This window comes from Tachysurus vachellii, chromosome 18 (genome assembly GCF_030014155.1).
Source record: "Tachysurus vachellii isolate PV-2020 chromosome 18, HZAU_Pvac_v1, whole genome shotgun sequence".
Lineage (NCBI taxonomy): Eukaryota > Metazoa > Chordata > Actinopteri > Siluriformes > Bagridae > Tachysurus > Tachysurus vachellii.
The window spans coordinates 21,459,140-21,480,393 of NC_083477.1; the positions used below are offsets into that span (position 1 = coordinate 21,459,140).

Consider the following 21,254-nt stretch of genomic DNA (forward strand, 5'->3'; position numbering starts at 1 on the left):
CATAGCACTGTTTGAGAATGAAGCTTCAAAGCAAGGTTATAAACACAAAAAGAACTTTTAATAACGCTCATTAAAGTCATATGTACATTTAAATATCATATCGTTTGTTATGTATGTGCGTAAGCTTCATAACGTATTCATAAGGGCAGCGTAAATATATTACAAAGGAATTTCCTCCCTTTAAAGGAGCAGCTCGGGTGTAGCGTTATTGTTTCCATGTGTTTTATTTGCTAATGATTATAATTGTCTTGTTAGTAAAGAACAGGACGTCATACAGTTAATATAAACCCTGTGATTTGCAGGTGCTCCTGTTATAGAAAATTAATCATGGTTGGTGTTTTGAATAGAACACACACACACACACACACACATACAAAATAAGGTATAATATGCTATTATACTGCATCTCTTTGTGTGTGTGTGTGTGTGTTCAGGGAAACAGCAGTCTCCTTTCCTGGAAGTGATTTTGCACTTTCATGTCTGTTCTTCACCATAGTAGTGTGATGCCTCGATTACACACACACACACACACACACAGGGTGTGTGACCTACAGGGTCTACCTTAAGGCTTGAGAAAGCTATAAATTCAAAGATTGTGTTTATGAAAAAGTCAATTTATTTTCTAATTATTTTCAGATTCAGCCCGGTAGCTTTTTTTTCTCAGAAGTCTTCAGTTCTCTGAAACATAATTATGTTCTAAATAAAACTAATCAGTGGTGAATCAGTTACTGGTTCCTTCCACCACTTACATTAAACAGCTGCGTCGAAAACGTGGAAAATGAATGTGAGACTTTCTGCTGTTTCTACGTCTCAAACGTTCTTTATTTTGTTTACAAGTTTCTTGTCAGAAAGCTGTGCAAAGCGCATGTGTACTCTCGACTCGGTTCCCCCCGTTTATCTGATTATACTCAGAAATAAAATCCAGCGAGTGTTAAATTAAAACCCATCACATGCCTTTTCATCTGAAGTCTCTGCGCCTGAAATCTTTCACCAGAACTCTCACATTCATTTCAGTTCTTCAGAAAAGATACCAGACCCTGAGAGATGCAAAAGAGATATCTCACAGCTGCTTTGTTCTCGAGCAGATTTCCGTCATTGTCCACCACACTCAGTTTCACCCCGAGGTGCTTCTCAGTAAGCACTTACGCTTTCAAGATTAAAAGAAGAAGAATGAGAAGAAGAAGCAGGAAGCTTTCAAGAACTCATTCATGAGTCAGAAGAAATTCATATGCTGTCATTAGGTGCAGAACCTGGAACTAAGACCGTCTCAGAGTCGTGTTAAAGGGGAAACGAATCAAAAAAATAAGCTGGATTCCTTTTAGAAAATGATTTATATGTGGTTGAGTTGATGGTGTCAGAAACGAGGAGATAAAAAGCGCAAACATTTTCGATTAGAGAGATAGATAGATTTTTTTTTTTTTAATCCAACACAACCATAAAAAAGAGATTTAAAATAGAATTCTCCAGCTGTAAAGTTTATTCTACAGCTAATAAATATATACTATAAAACATAACCATTAAAACTTCAACTATAAAACTAGAAAATCTAACAAAAATAATTTACAATTAAAAAAAAAAATATATGGAAGAATATTCTACAAGCGCTAAAAACAAATAACTTCTACAAATATATATTTTAAAAAAAAAAAGGTTTCCCACCATTCAGAGAAATGTATAAACTGTTAAACAATCATCTAACTGTGGATAATCTAATCTTTCCTTTTTCCCTTCCAAGCCAGGAAACATACAAAGTGACATGTACAAAGCAAACAGATCTGTGTGAAAGAAATCACTTCCTTCTGCGTCAAACATTATTACCACTGATCAGCTCCAGTTTACGGTACAGCAACACCCAAGACACAAAGCCTTATCTCGGTCTTACTCACTTTCTGAGTAAAGCAATTTATTGCCACTGCGAGAGAGAGAGAGTGTGTGTGTGTGTTCTCCTCAACAGGCTCCGCCCACCCTCTGTTTCTTGTAAATGCATGTCTGAGCCATGAAGTGATTACGGTCACTGCAGCTCTGCCACTTAAACCCTGTTTCTGCTCAGATGAGTCAGTGTAGCACGTGTGTCATTTCAGGAACGCAGGTACATCAAGAGACGTAATCTAGAGGACAAGGATGTTTTAAAAAAGCAACAGAAACAAAGTCACAATGACATAGTGAGAAGAGTCCCCTGTTCTTAGGAAACGCTAGATCCTCTTTCAGTCGAGTGACAAAATTACTAGGAAGGGCTTTGTATACACACCTAATACACTGGAACCGTGTCAAAGTTACCGAATGAGATTTTTACATTTCCAGTTGGATTCGTTTCGTTTTGAACGCGTAGGATTTAAACATGAGAGATTTTAATTGTGATATCTTGACGTGTCTGTAAAAGAATAAAGGTTCCACTGATTCTCTTGTGAGGGTTCAAGCTCCCTGAGATTTCTGGCAACACTCCTACGAGATCTTGAAGAATAGCTTTGTTTACAAACTGAAAGTACGACTTCAGATCTTTGCGATCTAAACAATGATCTTTGTGTGCGCTTTGGTTGTGAATCTAATATTCCCATGTCTGTTTGTCTGTTTGTCTGTTTGTCTGTCCTTTCCCCTCCCCATGTAGACGAGTGATGAATAAAACAAGCATTAAAAAAAGCCATATGTGTTTTACAATGGTTTGAAAATACATTTATTATTATTAATATTATTATTATTATAAAAATACTGGTAAAGAAATATAGCTTTTTGCATAGCAAAAATAAAATCACAGGAAGAAGTCATCTCCCTGCATTATAGTGTAAACATTCAACGATAATGTAAACTTCCAACCGTTCAAGTCTTTTCAAAATGTGCTACAAAGTGCCGTATTTCCATAACGAAGCGTTAATGCGTCCGAGCCTTTAGAGCCGATATGGAAAAGAGTGGAGGAAGCCTTTGACGACAGAATTGACCGGAAGTTGATCAATTGCCTGCGCCCCGGATGTTTCTATAATCCGTTTGCGGCAGAGTTCCTGCAGCGAGCGTACGCGCTGCTTCCTGTATGGCCAACGCAGGCTCTTCTTTGCCGAGCTGGAGTAGTGTTCCAGCAGCTGGAAGAGCGTTTCGAACGACTCCTTGCTTCCCATGAGACTGAAACGCGAGCTCTGGAAGTGTATCCGAACGCTGACGGGACCCGAAGGAGCCCTGTAGCTCAGCGTAAAGAAAATATCCTTCTGTTGACTGTCTCTGATCAGGAACGTTCCCACAGGTTCCTTCTTGAGCTTGTGGTGGGCCTCCTCGACTGTCATGGGCCCCCAGTAGAACCCGCTTTCCTCCAGCATGGCTGTGGTCTTGACAATGGTCTTGAAGTCGCTCTCACTCTTGAATGAGCGAAAGTGCGTGCGGTTTTCCGTGTGTACGAGCGGGGCTCGGCGATCCGCTGAAGTGCCTGACGTGTCTTCCACGGCGCCGTGCGCTACCATCCTACAGGGAAGACCAGCTCCTGGCGCTGTCTTCCATACCGTAGCGTCATAAAGGTCATCTAGCCGAGGATTGGAAGGTCTGAGGGGTGAGAGGAAAGACAACAGGACTGTGATTTCAGACATTTAGCAGCAGTGTAGTCAAAGTTGATATCTGCATTTGATATTCAAATATCAATATGCAAATAACGCCACAGATCTGAATTTAGTTTCTGTTTCTTTAAACTTTAGATCTCAATCAGCAGCAGTGCTGTGGTTCCTGTTTCTCTAGAAATTAAAAGGATTCGTTCAGTCTAAATAACCGTTGCAACCTTCAGAATAAGATCATCAGGAATTAGATATCTGGCAGCTGTCTGGGGTCTGGATGCTATAGCTAGAGGCCAATACCTGTTATTACACTGTCTGAGAAACACTAATCAACTCCCTCCAGACTCCTATAGATACGACAAACACTGTTAAAGGGCTGTGTTACACTTCTGATTCCAACCAAGTTTCATTTCTTTCAGAACAAAGACACTAAATTAAAAGCTTCTTGACTTGACTTGACTTGACTTGAGTAGGGGGACAAGGAATTCTGTACACAGTTCTGGGTCCCACCTAAAACACAACAGACTAAATGGAGATAAAGTTGATGTTGGAACATTTCAGTGTCTGAAATTTCATCTGCAGTGATTATTATTCGTCCTGTGGACCAGACAGCGCTTTGTCCCAAAAGAAAACGGTGACAATAATCTTTCTTTTAGGACGTATTGATGTTTGTTGGGTTTAGGTTTCATGAAATTCCAGGAGACGCTCCTCTAAGCTTTTTCCAGGAACTTGCAGGAGAACATTTTGTTTTCACAGTGAAAAGTGTTCTGCGCTGAAACGCGACTCCTTTACCAACTAACTACACTGTTAACTCTCTTTATATTAACAGTGATCTATTAAGCTCAGATTCTAAAGTTCTTCTAAAACCTGGCACACACACAGATACGCGCGCACACACACAAATATATACATGAACACACACACACACATATATATATACACGCACACACAAACACACACACAGATATATACACGCTCGCGCAGACACACACACACACACTCTTGCACACACACACACACACCGCTATCTGGCTTTAGTTGGGGGTAAAATGATGTCAGCTCTTACCGTTAATCATCACCGAGTGTAAGAGAGAGCAGGAGACCGGGGGAACATTGACGGTTCTGTGTATAAACTCCACACCGCACTGAGTTAATGCCATCAGCATGAAGCCTGAATGCGGTTCTCGCGTGAATCCGAGCTTTGGGAGCGGAGCGGCGTTTTTAAGGCCTGAGCTCCACCTCTTTCTATCTCTGTCTGTCTCTCCCTCCCTCTCTCTCTCTCTCTCTCTCTCACACACACACACACAGACACACACACACATGTACAATGCATTTCCCGGAAAGTTTGCTTTCGCTTTAGCTTGAAGCTCTTCTCTGAAATCGTGAGCTTGTGCTTCAAACCGCAGTGCGCGCGCGCGCCTCCGTGACAACACGCGATCCCTGGTTACTATGGCGACCGAGCGCGCGCGCGCGCGTTTGCGTGTTAGAAAAGCATGTCGTGTCCCTCGCTGTTCCCTTGTGTGCATGTACACGTGAATGTATATTATAGTGACAGAATTGCACTCATATGTGACGCTTCTGTTGAATTATAATTTCCCTTTGTTTTCTTGGCTGAAGCTGAATGTGTGTTTGTGTGTGTGTATCTGTGTGTGTGTGTGTGTACATGATGTGTTAAAGGTTAACAGCTTGTTTGTTCACACTGAACCATGAACACCTTTGGTATGAACTGAAACACAGACTATTATAATGTGGTATGTGGTGTTCTACCAGGGCACATGGATGTGATGGTCAGGGGTGCACAAACTTTTGACCATGTAGTGTGTGTGTCTCTGTATGTGTGTCACATGGATGTGATGCTCAGGGGTGCACAAACTTTTGACCATGTAGTGTGTGTGTCTCTGTATGTGTGTCACATGGATGTGATGCTCAGGGGTGCACAGACTTTTGACCATGTAGTGTGTGTGTGTCTCTGTATGTGTGTCACATGGATGTGATGGTCGGGGTGCACAGACTTTTGACCATGTAGTGTGTGTGTCTCTGTATGTGTGTCACATGGATGTGATGGTCGGGGTGCACAGACTTTTGACCATGTAGAGTGTGTCTCTCTGTATGTGTGTCACATGGATGTGATGGTCAGGGGTGCACAGACTTTTGACCATGTAGTGTGTGTGTGTCTCTGTATGTGTGTCACATGGATGTGATGGTCAGGGGTGCACAGACTTTTGACCATGTAGTGTGTGTGTCTCTGTATGTGTGTCACATGGATGTGATGGTCGGGGTGCACAGACTTTTGACCATGTAGTGTGTGTCTCTCTGTATGTGTGTCACATGGATGTGATGGTCAGGGGTGCACAGACTTTTGACCATGTTGAGTGTGTCTCTGTATGTGTGTCACATGGATGTGATGGTCAGGGGTGCACAAACTTTTGACCATGTAGTGTGTGTGTGTCTCTGTATGTGTGTCACATGGATGTGATGGTCAGGGGTGCACAGACTTTTGACCATGTAGTGTGTGTGTCTCTGTATGTGTGTCACATGGATGTGATGGTCAGGGGTGCACAAACTTTTGACCATGTAGTGTGTGTGTGTCTCTGTATGTGTGTCACATGGATGTGATGGTCAGGGGTGCACAGACTTTTGACCATGTAATGTGTGTGTGTCTCTGTATGTGTGTCACATGGATGTGATGGTCAGGGGTGCACAGACTTTTGACCATGTAGTGTGTGTGTGTCTCTGTATGTGTGTCACATGGATGTGATGGTCAGGGGTGCACAGACTTTTGACCATGTAGTGTGTGTGTCTCTGTATGTGTGTCACATGGATGTGATGGTCGGGGTGCACAGACTTTTGACCATGTAGTGTGTGTCTCTCTGTATGTGTGTCACATGGATGTGATGGTCAGGGGTGCACAAACTTTTGACCATGTAGTGTGTGTGTGTCTCTGTATGTGTGTCACATGGATGTGATGGTCAGGGGTGCACAGACTTTTGACCATGTAGTGTGTGTGTCTCTGTATGTGTGTCACATGGATGTGATGGTCAGGGGTGCACAAACTTTTGACCATGTAGTGTGTGTGTCTCTGTATGTGTGTCACATGGATGTGATGGTCAGGGGTGCACAGACTTTTGACCATGTAATGTGTGTGTGTCTCTGTATGTGTGTCACATGGATGTGATGGTCAGGGGTGCACAAACTTTTGACCATGTTGAATGTGTGTTTCTGTATGTGTGTCACATGGATGTGATGGTCAGGGGTGCACAAACTTTTGACCATGTTGAGTGTGTGTCTCTGTATGTGTGTCACATGGATGTGATGGTCAGGGGTGCACAGACTTTTGACCATGTTGAGTGTGTGTCTCTGTATGTGTGTCACATGGATGTGATGGTCAGGGGTGCACAGACTTTTGACCATGTTGAGTGTGTGTCTCTGTATGTGTGTATGCCTACTGGAGCATGCATATGTTACCAGTCTGCACTGTCACCATGCGGTTAACAACAAAAATAGTAATAATCATAAAATGATACTGTTATAGCACTAAAGTTATACACTGCTTATTAAACACTTTATTACTCTCTCATTTTAACTAAAGTTCTGTGTCCCTGCAGGAGATCCTGTACAGAACGTCTCTGTATCCGTTTATTAAGTTTATTAGAGCGGGTGTTTGTGCAGAAACGTTCTGAGACGTTCACACGCCGCGTTGTGTCGCCAGACTGTTGCGTTCTAACGTCTGGAAGTGCTGTAATAAGGACAGGGGACAGAGCTGCTGTTAGTTTCGTTTCTGAGCAGCGGAGACGTTTAGAGTGTACACTGTGTATTTAAACCTCTGCACCTGAACCCTGCACAGTAAACCCAGGTTCATTAGGACGTGTACACGCTTCTTAAGTTCTCTTTTACAAATGCTTCTAACAATGATTTCATCGTGAAACTGAAATGCCTAACACACACACACACGCACACACACACACAGGCATGCTGAGTCGTGGCCTTAATGCCAAATGAACTGCTTTCATTTCTGTAGAGTTTCTCAGAAATGCTCGTGTTTACTTGGTGTTAGATCAGACATCCTTCTTTTACATATGGCTGATAAGATTAGATCACACACACATCAGTTCCTCTGTGAATCTTCTTCCCTTCTAAGCAACTGGGTCCTTTTGGGGAAATTGGGATTTTTGTCATTTATTGCATTATGTCTCATATCAGTTTTTAATCACCACATGATGGATTTTGACACAATTTACTTTTCCAAAGCCTACAGGTTGTCTGTTTATTTTATTCATTCATTAATGTGTACAATTAATTAATTTTGTATTTTTTTTTGTGTGATATAAATTTGATAAACTATATTATTGTACTAAAAACTATATTTTTTTAAAAGAAAATCTCGAACATTACTTTTAATGTCACCTTAAACCTGATGAACTACAGCAGTGACAGCTGTTTAAAAATGAAGGTGTTTAAAAATGTGATGCCTTTATTATTATTTATCTATTATGTAAATTTGCATGCATGAACCTGAACAGGCAACTAAACGAGGTTACTGGGTCACAGTGTGCATGTGCGTATGTGTGTTGTGTGTGGGTATGTGTGTTGTGTTTGTTTGTGTGCGTATGTGTGTTGTGTATGTGTGTTGTATTTGTGTGTGCGTGCATGTGCATGTGTGTTTTTGTGTGTGTGTTGTGTGTACGTATGTGTTTTGTGTGTGTGCGCATGTGCGTATGTGTGTTATGTTTGTATGTGTGTATGTGTTGTGTTTGTGTGTGTTGTGTGTACGTATGTGTGTTTGTGTGTTGTGCGTATGTGTGTTATGTTTGTATGTGTGTTGTGTTTGTGTGTGTGTTGTGTGCGTATGTGTGTTGTATTTGTGTGTTGTGCATGTGCATGTGTTGTGTTTGTGTGTGTTGTGTTTGTGCGTGTGTTGTGTGTGTTGTATTTGTGCCTGTGTGTGTTGTTTGTGCGTGTTGTATTTGTGTGTGTGCATAATGTGTGTTGTATTTGTGTGTGTGCGTGTGTGTTGTGTGTGTGCATGTGTTGTATTTGTGTGCGTGTGTGTGTGTGTTGTTTGTGCGTGTGTTGTGTGTTGTATTTGTGCATGTGTTGTATTTGTGTGTGTGTGTGTGTTGTGTGTGTGCATGTGTTGTATTTGTGTGCGTGTGTGTGTGTTGTTTGTGCGTGTGTTGTGTGTTGTATTTGTGCATGTGTTGTATTTGTGTGTGTGTGTTGTGTGTGTGCATGTGTTGTATTTGTGTGCGCGTGTGTATGTTGTGTGTTGTATTTGTGCATGTGTGTTGTGTTTGTGTGCATGTGTGTATGTGTTGTATTTGTGTGTTTGTGTTGTGTGCGTATGTGTGTTGTATTTGTGTGTGTTGTGCGCCTATGTGTGTTGTATTTGTGTGTGTGTTGTATTTGTGCGTGTGTGTGTTGTGTTTGTGCGTGTGTGCGTGTGGTCTCCTGTATCCCTAATTATTTGACAGTTGTTTTCCAGGAAAGTGAAAGTGAAAGCACGGCTGTTGTTCATTATCTTACCAGCAGATGTCATTGTTACCTGGAACTAAATGTCCCCGTTGTTCAGATTCTTTTTTTAACTTATTCAGTTTGTACACTTGTAAGATCTCAGATCAGATAATTTTCTGCAGAAATGGTGCAAGAGGAGTTTGTGTCGTGTCACCAGACCGTTGTGTTATAACACATAAACATGCTATAATGAGCTCCGACCCACTGTTAGGTTCATTTCTGGATAACTGAGACGTTTAGTGTTTGTTCTCTTTGGCTGTGGGCCGTGAGTTTAAAGGTTTTTCTCATTAAATCGTTTCTCTTTTTTTTTTTTTTTATTAAATGGGTTTATTCTCAATAAATCAGTGGTTACGTTTTTACACCATTGATTGTTAACTAGGAATGTTCCTCTTATTTCCCCACAGTGATCACTGAACTGCATCCAAAAATAAAATTCAACTAACTTTATTTCATTCAGGTTTAAGTGTTGAAAAATATTTATTGTCGTCCATGCAGACTTTTATTTTATTTCTTTTAATCAGCACAGTAAGAGCACAATGGATTCAGAATAGGATTCGGTTCTTTGTCTCTTTTCCTTCTGTTGCTTTCACATTCAACAGATTCCCACAAGTCACATGACCTACCTTCAACTCTCGAACCATAAAAACCACGTCCGCACTCTTCCTTTATCGCAAACATCTGTGTCTGCTGCACCAAATAGGCACGAAGAATTAATATGTAGGAGACTTTTGGAATTTGACCTTTCTTTTAACTTAACTCAGTGTTTGGAAATTCGATTCTTATCTCAACACCCTGAGAGTGTCCTAAAGTCACACCACGTCTTACTGCCCTGAGCTGCTTTTAATGAAGAAGAAACTACAACCTGTGTGCAGCACTGGGGTAATTTATTAGTTTATTAGTTAACACGTCCTAAACTGTCCATCCGAGGGATGATTCTAAAAGTCTTTGCCCCCCTTTTGGTAACTCGGTGAGAACGTGTGCATAAGTTTTATAATTTATCTAGAAAGCAAAACTTTTACTCAGGGCTGCTTCTGAACATTTAAAGGCCTTAAAGCAATCACAATCATTTTATTTTATTGTATTTTATATGCAAGAAAGAAAAGAACGAATATTTCAGTACTACAGATGAGGAAAACTTTGTAATAAACAAAAAATAAAAGCAACTAAAAGAAAAGAACTGTATACGCTCAGAATTAAACCTCTTCAACCATCAAATAAATTAATAAATAAATGCGTAAATATGTAATAAAGCTTTAAAATCATTTCTGCATTGGTTTTAATACAAAGTGCTTTGTTTGATCTTCAGAAGTTAGAAACCTTCTTAGAACCATTTTTGATTGCATTGTTTTTACACTCAGTTTTAGGGTTTTACAAACCTGTAATGTTTCCCTGAAGAGTAACGAATCTCTACAAGAACCATTTCCAAGAATTCACAATCCACATTAAAGGGTTCTTTTAAACGACTGGATGATTAACGCGTTTTTACTTTCTATTAGAACCCGTTCTGTTAGGAAAGAGAGAAGCAGTTTGTCAAGCGTTTTGCTTGGTACATTAACTTCTTACTAGTTCTAATTTTTTAGCTCTCAGGGAAAAACTCCTTAAGGGTTCTTTGGAATAACAGGCAAAGTTTCTCTCCTTGATCAGGAATCAGTGTTGTGGAGTTGTATGTAGACCCTTTTGATATGTTCTCCCCTAGATATGTGAATAAATGTGTTATTTTTTTCCCTTCTGCTTTTCAGAGTGCTACAGGAAGAAGAGTTCTGAGAAATTCAGGTGTGTGCAAATAAAAGTCTTTCCAGGAATTTAAAAATACGATGCAGTCCTGTTAAGATGATGGTTACAGGAAATAGAGGAAGTGTCTCTAAACCACATGACTAGTTCTGCTACTCAAAGACAAAACACCAACGATGTGACAGTTCAGTTCTGACCAATCACAGTTCAGAAATCCACACCAGGTTGTACAAAGATCTACTGGAATCTGGGGGAACTTTTGGGAAAATAGATGTTCAGGAAAGATTTTGGCATTGTTATTATTAGAAGGAATTATTTTAGCTCTTTCTGTAAGTCACTTGGTCATCATCTTCCTGCTCTGTTTATTTCAGCATAGAACACAGCCATCACATGACTTCTGGGCTTTGTCTGTTTTTCCTGTTATAAATGATGATTTATCAGAGAACCCAGGTGTCTCTCTCTCTCTCTCACACACACACACACACACACACACACACACACACACACACACACACACACACAAACACAGGGCAGAATGATGTAGTCATGAATTTTATTGTACTAGACACAGTGATTCATTAAGGATTTCTTAAGGATTAAGCTTCCCCTTTTATAATATCGTCATGGACCCTCAGAATCCATAACACCTCCATCAGGAATCCTGTACAAGCCTGAAGTAACCAGGACAGAAGGATTATCTGCTGTATTTTATACCCAAAGCCTCGATTAATTACCGATTATTCAGTGGAAATAGATTATGGCTGAAAGGTCTACAAATCCTGCTGCATACCGCCACCTGCTGGTCAGATGAAGGTATTTTCCCAAAATGACTTTAAAATAAGTCTATAGTGCAAACATTAGAGTTAGAACTGAACTGAAATGAACAAGAATACAGATTATAAAGTAATTCAATAATAAAAACAAAACACCAAATCCATATCAAAACATGTAACTGCCAATCAGAGTTAAAAAAAAATAGTTATAATATTTTTAATCATTTATTTATGTATATCTTGTATTTTCCCCTCAAAGGAAAATCTGTTTGTTTAAGTTAATTTCCAGTGGATTGTAATAAAAAAAAGAAAAATAATTAAACAGATATTTGCTCAGTTACATAAAAAGGAAATACAACAATTTACATTCTTTATAAATACTTGAATATACTAAAATATCATTTTTTCTAGCATTGACACGTGTTGTGTAATCCATATATATCAATACTTACATTTGAAAGAAGTAAAGCTAAAGACATATATAATTCTTTAATGTACTGAGTATATACACACACACACACAGATAAAACCCCCCTAAACTCTACATGTGCTTTTGGTTCCCACCCAAACTTCACTCTTATCTCCTGCAGCTTGTTATCAATGACAAAATGCTGGTGAACAAGACACTGACTTTCACCACACTGACTGCTTTCTCTCAACCAGTAAGTAACTCTCATTGTTCATTACGGTTAATAATCATACGTCATAAGACAATGCAGTATTTTAGTGCTACTTTAATAAACCCTGATGGTTTGTGAGTGTTAGTGAAACTCTGTGTAACTTTTTTCTGATAAATTATACATTTTCTTATACAATATTATGTATATTATATCTGAAATGTGCCTAAAATTCAACACATGCAGTATCATTGAAAGGTGATGAGTGGTATAAAATTAAAGAGAGCGGAAAACCTTTATATTTTAAACTTAGTTTTATTTTTTATTTATTTTTATTCACATTTATATTGCATTCAATGAAAACTCTTGCCGGAACTCGAGTTTTGGAATGTTGTTTAATCCGGCGGCTTTTATAAGACGCACTCTATAACAAAATGTCTGTGGGTTGTGTTACAATTTGTCTGCATGTTCCCTACGTAGGCGCCCTACGTAGGGCGGAAGTCTCGTTCGTTACTGCGCCAGTTCTAGTGCACTTCGGTTTGCACAATCAGGTATTTGGGATGCAGCAATAGTAGTTAGCTGTTCGTAGTTATTTACTTACTATTTAAAGCTAATGCTTTCTGAACTGTTAGCTTGCTGGATGAATTTCTGGCTTTAGCTCGAGTTTATAGAAAAGTTTCACCTTTTTATTGTTATGTTTTACTACATAAATGTGTAATAATGTATAATTTGGTGATTAGGAGCCTGTCAGTGTTGCTGGAGGACAAAAAGAGGACATTTGTGTAAGAAAACGATGTTTTTTTTAATGTAAAAACTAAACAAATAAAGTGTGTTTATTGTAGTGGGTTTAATTACAAACCCTGTGACAATAAGACGGAATTAATAACAGATCAGTTTTAATAATCAATCACTTTTTATTCTGATGGTTTATTAAAGAGTTTATAATATAAACTGTAAATTATTATCGAGTTAAATGTTGAATATTTTACTTTATTTCCTGGAATCTTATTATTATTATTATTATTATTATTATTATAAACATGCATCTATAAAATGCATCGTTTCTTTTAGGATATTATAGAAAAGTTATCATTCTGCATTTGATTTAAAACAAAAACATGTGTAAATGATAATCAGCTGAAATTTGTATTTTATTTTATTCTCCATGACTCATTCAGCTCCTTGTGTGTTTTTGTTGTATTTCATCAGCAGGTTTTATTCAGTGAGATTATTTTAAAGTGCAGTTATGGTGCTGAAGATTTTCTTCCCACGATGCTGTAACATGGCTGACAGCGGTCTGCTCCTGGGTCGCTGGATCCCAGGACAGGACACCGCTGTGGTGCTGGCTGTCATTCACTACCCCTTCATACCCGGCCATGTGAAGAAGTACCTGTGCGAGCTGCGCAGCCAAATTCACCTGGATCTGACCGTTCTGGGGTCATGGAGCTTGTCCAAGGATGGTCAGAAGGAAACGGACGGCTTCTTGAAGGACCTCAGCACCATCTTCACTCACTCACGCTGGCTGCAGCTGAGCCGCCAGCCTGGCAAGAAAGGCTTCGCTTGTGAGGTGGTGTGCAAAAACGGCCACACACCACCAAGCGAGGAGGAAGACAAAATCATCTTTGTTCATTATGATCAGAGGAAGGTTATGCTCTCAAAGCTTCATCCTGTCCATGAAAATGGTGCTGATGTGGAGTCTTCAGAGCTACGTGCGGTTTTCCACACGGTTTCCCAAAGCGAGCCGCTGTTCCTCCTCGACAGATACGACGATGGGCCGCTGAAGCTGACACACTGGCAGTCGGACGGCAGGGAGGCGAGCATTATCATGGAACTGGTCAAACAGGCCTCCGTTCCCGTCTGCATGCTGCTCACCATCCTGGTGTGTTGGTGGAAGTGGCTGTGGAGCTTGAGGTGATGTGGTGTATATGTTTATATGTACAGGAAAGTCAGAATTCAACACACATATAGAGTGTATTTTTATATTATACAGAATGGACAGAAAAGAGAAAGTGTAATATCACTCGCCTCTTTGTTTAAATGCAGTTTTAAAGTTTTCACCTCAACACAAGTTCTGAAATAAGAAAACTAGTCAGATGCTTTGTATGGAAATAACTCACTGATTTCATTATCGCAAGTCTAGAAATACTGCCATAAATTACAAACTGCACCTCTAAGTTTAATATTAAACAGCTGTCTAAACGGGTGCTCACATCAGACCTAATAAATAAATCTGAACACTTTTTTGTTCATTTTTTGTGTTGAGTGGTTTGTAATGTGTAGTGTGTGTTGTGCCCCCTGCTGGCTGTGAGGTGAATTGCACTGAGTTGCATTGGGTTAAAACTGGGCAGAATTTTTTTCGTGACAAATTTGCAGGTTTTTAGGTGTATTTAAAATTCTATAATTTATTCAGTTCTGTGAACATTTAAAAAAAATACTTTTTGATCGTTTTTTTTTTTTATTTTTTATTTTTTTTTATACAGGGTTCTGAATATTTGGCCGGTCCGCTTTATTTCCAGCAAGTTGTCCACGTGCGTTCAGGCAGTACACAGGACAGATCATTTTCAGACTGTCTTCTCTACTCGGAAAGCCACGACACACACAGACTTCATGAGGTACAAGATTTGAGCCCTTTACTGTTGTATTATTTTTAAAATACAGGCTCATATAATCCTCCTGTGGCATGTTTGCAGCAATGTGGTGTGTGTGTGTGTGTGTGTGTGTGTGTGTGTGTGTGTATTTTTTCTCACCGTAGGAAGGCGAACATGTTTGTGTCCTTCTTTATGGATATAGCTCTGGGACTACTGCTGATCTCTTGGCTCTACAGAGAGAATCGTATCAGCCAGCTAGCTAACACCTTAGTGCCGGTTGCCGATGTGAGCACTGTTTACACTCGCAACACAACACACAATGCCAGACAAAAGCTTGTTGACACACAGCTACACCTGTTTGTAGTGTTTAACGGCTGTATTGAATCAGAAGCAGGTGGGCCTGGTTTAAACATCGGGAACGAAGGCATTGACCAACGAGAAATCCTGCCTTAAAGACACAGGACCGGTTTTATGACTGGTGTCATAATGTAACATGTCACCTGTCAGTCAGAGAAAAGAAGGTGTGGCCTTTATGGAGGTGACACCTGCCTCAAGTCAAGTCAAGAAGCTTTTATTGTCATTTATACCATGTATAGCTGTTACAGTACACAGTGACATGAGACAACGTTTCTCCAGGATCATAATGCTACATAAAACAAAGACAGCTATAAGGAGTTAAGTAAGTTAGTCCTAGATACATAAAGTGTATCTGTGCAACCTGGTGTACACAGTGTGAGACAAGAAGACAAACAGGACAGTGCAGGACGAAAAAGACAATACACAAAAGACATTACACAGAAACAGCTCCCTGACACTCAGAGGAAATGAGGCCTTCTTGTCATAGAGAACTTTGGGTTCTCCTGCAGGTGTAAATAAACTCTGTGGGTGTTATAAACATGATGGTTTACAGTAGAAACAGTATGTTTTAGATCCTAAGCTCCGTGCTGTATGGAATATAAACAGGTCAAGCTGTTTGTTTTTCAGCATGTAGCCAAGGAGCTGCAGGATCTGCTGGAGTGGCTGATGGGCGCCCCCGCTGGTCTGAAGATGAATCGAGCGCTCGACGAGGTTTTAGGGAGATTCTTCCTCTACCATATTCATCTGTGGATCAGTGAGTGATGGCACTTTTTACTGTTACTCACATTGAGTCTGGAAAAAAACACTTAAATATAATTAATTTCATTAGGATTTTAAAATTAAGCTCTGAGCTCCTGGTTTACTCGTAGCTCTCTTGTTGTGTTTCTCGTGTCCTCAGGCTACATCCGTCTGATGTCTCCATTTATTGAAATGATCCTGTGGTACGTCGGACTGTCCGCCTGCCTGGGCTTGACCTTTGCCCTTTCTGTGCTGTCGGACATTGTGGCGCTTCTGACCTTCCACATCTACTGCTTTTATGTGTATGGAGCCAGGTAAAGGCACGACATGGTGACATCTACCAAGCTTACACACCTGAAACAAAAGACCTTTCAGATAAAGGAGACATCATTGTTTAGTTTAAAAGTATTTTAATAAAAACATAAGCTAAAGTTATAACTTGATCTACTCTTTATATTTAAACGTTTAACATTTTATAGGTGTTTATAGGTGTTTATATAGGTGTATAAGGTGTCTATATAGGTGTCTATATAGGTGTTTATATAGGTGTTTATATAGGTGTTTATATAGGTGTATAAGGTGTTTATATAGGTGTATGTAAGTGTTTATATAGGTGTTTATAGGTGTTTATATAGGTGTATAAGGTGTCTATATAGGTGTTTATATAGGTGTTTATATAGGTGTATGTAAGTGTTTATATAGGTGTTTATAGGTGTTTATATAGGTGTATATAGGTGTTTATATAGGTGTATATATGTGTTATAGGTGTATATATGTGTTTATAGTTGTATATATGTGTTTATAGTTGTATATATGTGTTTATGGGTTTATATAAGTGTATATAGGTGTTTATGGGTGTTTATGGGTGTTTATAGGTGTTTATGGGTGTTTATAAGTGTTTATGGGTGTTTATAAGTGTTTATGGGTGTTTACATTTACATTTACATTTACAGCATTTAGCAGACACTCTTATCCAGAGTGACTTACATTGTCTTATCTCAGTTTATACACCTGAGCAATTGAGGGTTAAGGGCCTTGCTCAGGGGCCCTGCAGTGGCAACTTGGTGGACCTGGGATTCGAACAATAACCTTCCGATCAGTAGTCGAACACCTTAACCACTGAGCTACCACATCCCACATAGGTGTTTATATATATATATATATATATTATAGCTGTTTATAGGTGTTTATGGGTGTTTATAGGTGTTTATAGGTGTTTATGGGTGTTTATAAGTGTGCTCTGCTTTTACAAAAATTAAATCTTGAGCTCTATGTTGTAGACAACGGTTATGTTGATGAATCACCAGCAGGGGGCAGCATCTGCTCTTTTTCATTCTGGATTCTCTGTGACTTCTCTGCAATCTAGAAATATGAAAGCTAAGAATGCAGTGAAACCGACATACTATTGTAAAATATTCTTGGTGTGAATCTAAAAATGTATTTTTGTTTAATTCTAAATAAAACTTCACTACATTCTCTATATAACTCTAATGATAAACGACGATGGCACTCATATTTCGGGTGGATGTCAGCGGTGATGACACTAATTTGCCGTTTAATCATTAAAGGCTTGAGCTACCATCAGTCTTAGATTCCCTATTAATAATAAAACACTTTCTTGACAGTTTCACTAAATAGATTACAATAAGACGCTCGTAATAGAAGGAAATGACATTTTGTCTCCTAAAACCAGAGCTACGCTTTTCTCTCCTCCTCCTGCCGTAAACGTCCAGTACTTCAAATGTTGTCACGTCCACATCCTGGTGTGTAAAATAGAAACTGGGTCTGTGTGTGGTTCTGATTGGTTAATCCTGTTTCTTACCTTAGCAGCAGGAAGCCATTAAAACTGATGATTAAATAGACAACTGTAAGCCTTTAATGACTGAACCTTGTGCATTAAATCTTCTGTAAGAATTTTTTAAATACTACATAAGAGTTAAAGAAAGATGGAGATATATATATGTACTGTGAGCTGTGTGTCTCTCTGCAGGCTCTACTGCCTTAAGATCTACGGCTTGACGTCTCTCTGGAGGCTTTTCCGTGGAAAAAAGTGGAATGTCCTGAGACAGCGTGTGGACTCCTGCTCCTACGACCTGGACCAGGTAACGTTGTCCATATAAAGTGTGAGGGACTGACAGTTATTCATGCAGCATGTTATAGAAAGGTCTTTGTGTAGAAGGTCATTAACGTGATATTAGTGTAAGGAGTCTCCAGCGTCACTCTTCACACTTCGTTGATTATTTTCCTCCAGCAGTCACAACTAGGGGTTATTTCTGCGTCTCAGATCGTATCTGCAGCGTTGTGGTTTATATACTTTTGTCTTTTATACTGTTTTTATTCTGTAGTTGTTTCTCGGGACTCTGTTCTTCACCGTCCTGTTGTTTTTGCTTCCCACCACCGCTCTCTATTACCTGGTCTTTACTCTGGTGAGTAAAACAGATCAATGCTTGAGGAAATGTGTATGTTTTATTCATAAAGCGCTGACGTGGATGTTGGAGTCCGAGGCCTTACGAGTGCTGCTGCTGTTTTGTGTGTTTGTAGCTGCGGTTAGTGGTGGTGATGTTCCAGGGTTTGATCCACCTCAGTGTAGACTTCATCAACTCCTTCCCATTGTTCGCCATGGGGCTGCGTGTGTGCAGGCCGTACAGACTGGCCGGTGGGTCTCGCTCACACCTACACACCTGCACCGCATCACACACTTAACCTGTCACTAATACTTTTGCTTGTGAGACTTGTTTATCCAGAATAGCACAATATTTACATCCTTTACACTCATCAGTACATCAATCAGCAACATACATGGTCACTTAAAGCTAGCTAGCAGCTGACAGTTGTGTTAGCTAGCTAGCAGTGATTAGGCCCCAAATGGGATTTACACTATTGATTCACTTCAGTAGATTCTATTTCTTTTGCACTGGAGCTTTAAGGCTGTTGTTGTCATGTAATAAATCTCACCGGCTGTTTTTTATTTTGTAGATTTTATATTTACTTTCCCACTGTACTGAATTTTCACACTGTTTATGGCACTATAACGTACATTAATTCATATTCCTTACACACTCATAAATATTCATTATACACTCATTTATATTCGTCGTATGTATCGTATTGTTAATGTTTGTTACAAACATTAATGTGACTTATACATTTTCTTAGTGTTCATTATGCACTTGTTTATTAATCATTAATTAATATTTACACATTGTATAATATGAATACTAACCTTTGTCCTGAGATTTAGTATCAGCTGCATCTGATCCTGTGTACATTGGAGCTGGACTGATGTGTGTGTGTGTGCATGTGTGTTTCAGAGGGAGTGAAGTTCTGTGTGTTGCATGAAGAACCTGGTGCTCCACTTCACCTGATGATGGAGGTAACACACTTCTGGCCCACGTGCTGCTCTTCATTCTACATGGACTTTCTGATGTTTAGCCATGAGTCCTGTTTGTCTGTCTGTCTGCTTGTCAACATCTCTCTATCTACCTCTATTCATATCTAACTGTGTGTGTGTGTGTGTGTGTGTGTGTGCAGATTAACCCTCTGCGGTGCAGTACAGTGCTGCAGTGTTATCGTTTCGAAACATCTGGCTGCTCATCCAGAGACTCGTGGCTCACTTTGTGTAAGAAGCTTTTTGTTGGAGAGCTCATTTACCCCTGGAGGCAGAAAAGCACCAAGACTGATTGAACCACAGCCGAGATTCTCCTGAGCTCTACAGCACACCCCACGACCCCACGAGCGGTCCGATGACATGCTGACTTCCTGCACTCGCTGTCTAAGGTGGAATTGGTGGTGTTTTTTTTTTTTTTTTTAACTCTCTCTCTCTCATGGTCTGTTTTTTTCTCACTCCAGCATCACTACTTAATATTTTAACCCTAGTCTTAATAAATGCTGACAAAAATCAAGATTTTGATTGTTTTTATAATATCTTGTTGATTCTACATTATTTTGGTACATTTAATAAGTCAGCAGTTTTGTGTACAGATTAAAATAATAATGAAACAATAATGTAGTGATTTAGTGATTATGAGGTCGACTAAACAAATGACCCGTCCTGATTCATGCACCTTAGTGATTTGTTTAATTATCTTCAGTTGTCGTGTTAATCAGAGACGCGTTATCATATTAATAGAGCCGAACAATTCTGTCAAATTAAATAATTCCCAACTGATTTATGTTTGTATTATAACATCTATATAAAGCGATTATGCAGCAAATGTGTTTGGATTTAATTCCTTAATGATTTTTGTTGACTGTATGTTTGAATCTCTCTTTCTCTCTCTCTCTCTCTCTCTCTCTCTCTCTCTCTCTCTGTATCTCTCTCTGTATCTCTCTCTCCTCTCTCTCTGTATCTCTCTCTCCTCTCTCTCTGTATCTCTCTCTCTCTATCTCTGTATCTCTCTCTCTCTCTCTCTCTCTGTATCTCTCTCCTCTCTGTATCTCTCTCTCTCTCTCTCTCTCTCTCTCTCTCTCTGTATCTCTCTCTCTCTCTCTCCTCTCTCTCTGTATCTCTCTCTCTCTGTATCTCTCTCCTCTCTCTCTCTCTCTCTCTGCATCTCTCTCTCTCTCTCTCTCTCCTCTCTCTCTGTATCTCTCTCTCTCTCTCTCTCTCCTCTCTCTCTCTCTGCATGTACTGTGTGTGTTAGGGCTTTTTGTTGTAATCCCTGATGGCACACTTTTGTATTATATAAAAACACCTATGTCATAAAAATGGTGAGACAACTGCTTTTTAAGCAGGCCCTTAGATCCTTCATTGTGTGTGTGTGGGTCTGTGTGTATGTATGTGTGTGTGGTAAAAGCTCTCCAGATGTCCCCTCGTGCCCCATGAGACACTCACGTTTCTCTAATCCAGACACAAACACATCATACAGCAATTTGCATTTTTAATCTCTTCCCTGGAAAATGGGAGCATGTTTATGCTTTAATGTTCCCGGTGACCTTTAACCTCTCGCTGGCCTCTTAACCCTCTCCAGCTGTCGTGCAAAATGGGTCTAGAGACAGAAACAAAGAACTGATCTTTTGTGTTGTGTTTATTATTGTGTGTGTTTAGTGTTACTGTAATTCTTACAAATGCTGTTCATTTTATTTTAAAATGTATTTTAAATATTTTAATTTTTTAGTACTAGCAGCCTTGTATATGCTTTTTCTATCTATCTATCTATCTATCTATCTATATTTGTGTGAATCTGTCTGTTTCTATTATTGTGTCTCGGGTTACATCTGTTTATCTGTTCAGATATCTGTCTGTCTGTCTGTTTTCTCTCTCTCTCTCTCTCTCTCTCTCTCTCTCTCTCTCTCTCTCCCCCCCCCTGTCCCCCTCCCCCCACGAGACGTAATATACATGTACACAGTGATGGGAATTCCGGCTCCTTTCTGTGAGTCGAATCATTCCATTCAGTTCAATTTAGAGTCAAC

The 21,254-nt window shown here is 39.6% G+C and overlaps 2 protein-coding genes across 3 annotated transcripts; one reads left to right on the forward strand and one right to left on the reverse strand.

Moving 5' to 3' along the window:
* Positions 1–2,643: 2,643 nt before the first annotated feature.
* On the reverse strand, positions 2,644–4,752 carry socs1a (suppressor of cytokine signaling 1a). The gene is made up of 2 exons (XM_060892196.1): positions 4,594–4,752; positions 2,644–3,522 (listed from the first exon to the last, which is right to left on the reverse strand). The coding sequence occupies exon 2, from the start codon at positions 3,441–3,443 to the stop codon at positions 2,883–2,885; it is 561 nt and encodes a 186-aa protein (XP_060748179.1). The 5' UTR covers positions 3,444–3,522; positions 4,594–4,752; the 3' UTR covers positions 2,644–2,882.
* Positions 4,753–12,729: 7,977 nt separating this feature from the next.
* pigq (phosphatidylinositol glycan anchor biosynthesis, class Q) lies at positions 12,730–20,056 on the forward strand. Of its 2 annotated transcripts, none has more exons than XM_060892186.1 (11): positions 12,730–12,941; positions 13,369–14,070; positions 14,640–14,771; positions 14,912–15,032; positions 15,732–15,858; positions 16,003–16,156; positions 17,833–17,944; positions 18,188–18,268; positions 18,384–18,498; positions 19,154–19,215; positions 19,374–20,056. In XM_060892186.1, the coding sequence occupies exons 2-11, from the start codon at positions 13,406–13,408 to the stop codon at positions 19,524–19,526; spliced, it is 1,722 nt and encodes a 573-aa protein (XP_060748169.1). In that variant the 5' UTR covers positions 12,730–12,941; positions 13,369–13,405; the 3' UTR covers positions 19,527–20,056. The 2 variants fall into 2 exon arrangements, with proteins under 2 accessions (XP_060748169.1, XP_060748170.1); XM_060892187.1 differs by having other exon boundaries at positions 13,372–14,070.
* The last annotated feature ends 1,198 nt before the right edge of the window (positions 20,057–21,254 follow it).

Bases quoted from the DNA above. Each gene is read 5' to 3' on its own strand.
- socs1a (XM_060892196.1), bottom strand. From the start codon at position 3,443: ATGGTAGCGCACGGCGCCGTGGAAGACACGTCAGGCACTTCAGCGGAT.
- pigq (XM_060892186.1), top strand. From the start codon at position 13,406: ATGGTGCTGAAGATTTTCTTCCCACGATGCTGTAACATGGCTGACAGC. The intron at 18,499-19,153 runs GTGGGTCTCGCT...TGTGTGTTTCAG, and splicing joins CAGGCCGTACAGACTGGCCG to AGGGAGTGAAGTTCTGTGTG. The intron at 19,216-19,373 runs GTAACACACTTC...GTGTGTGTGCAG, and splicing joins CACTTCACCTGATGATGGAG to ATTAACCCTCTGCGGTGCAG.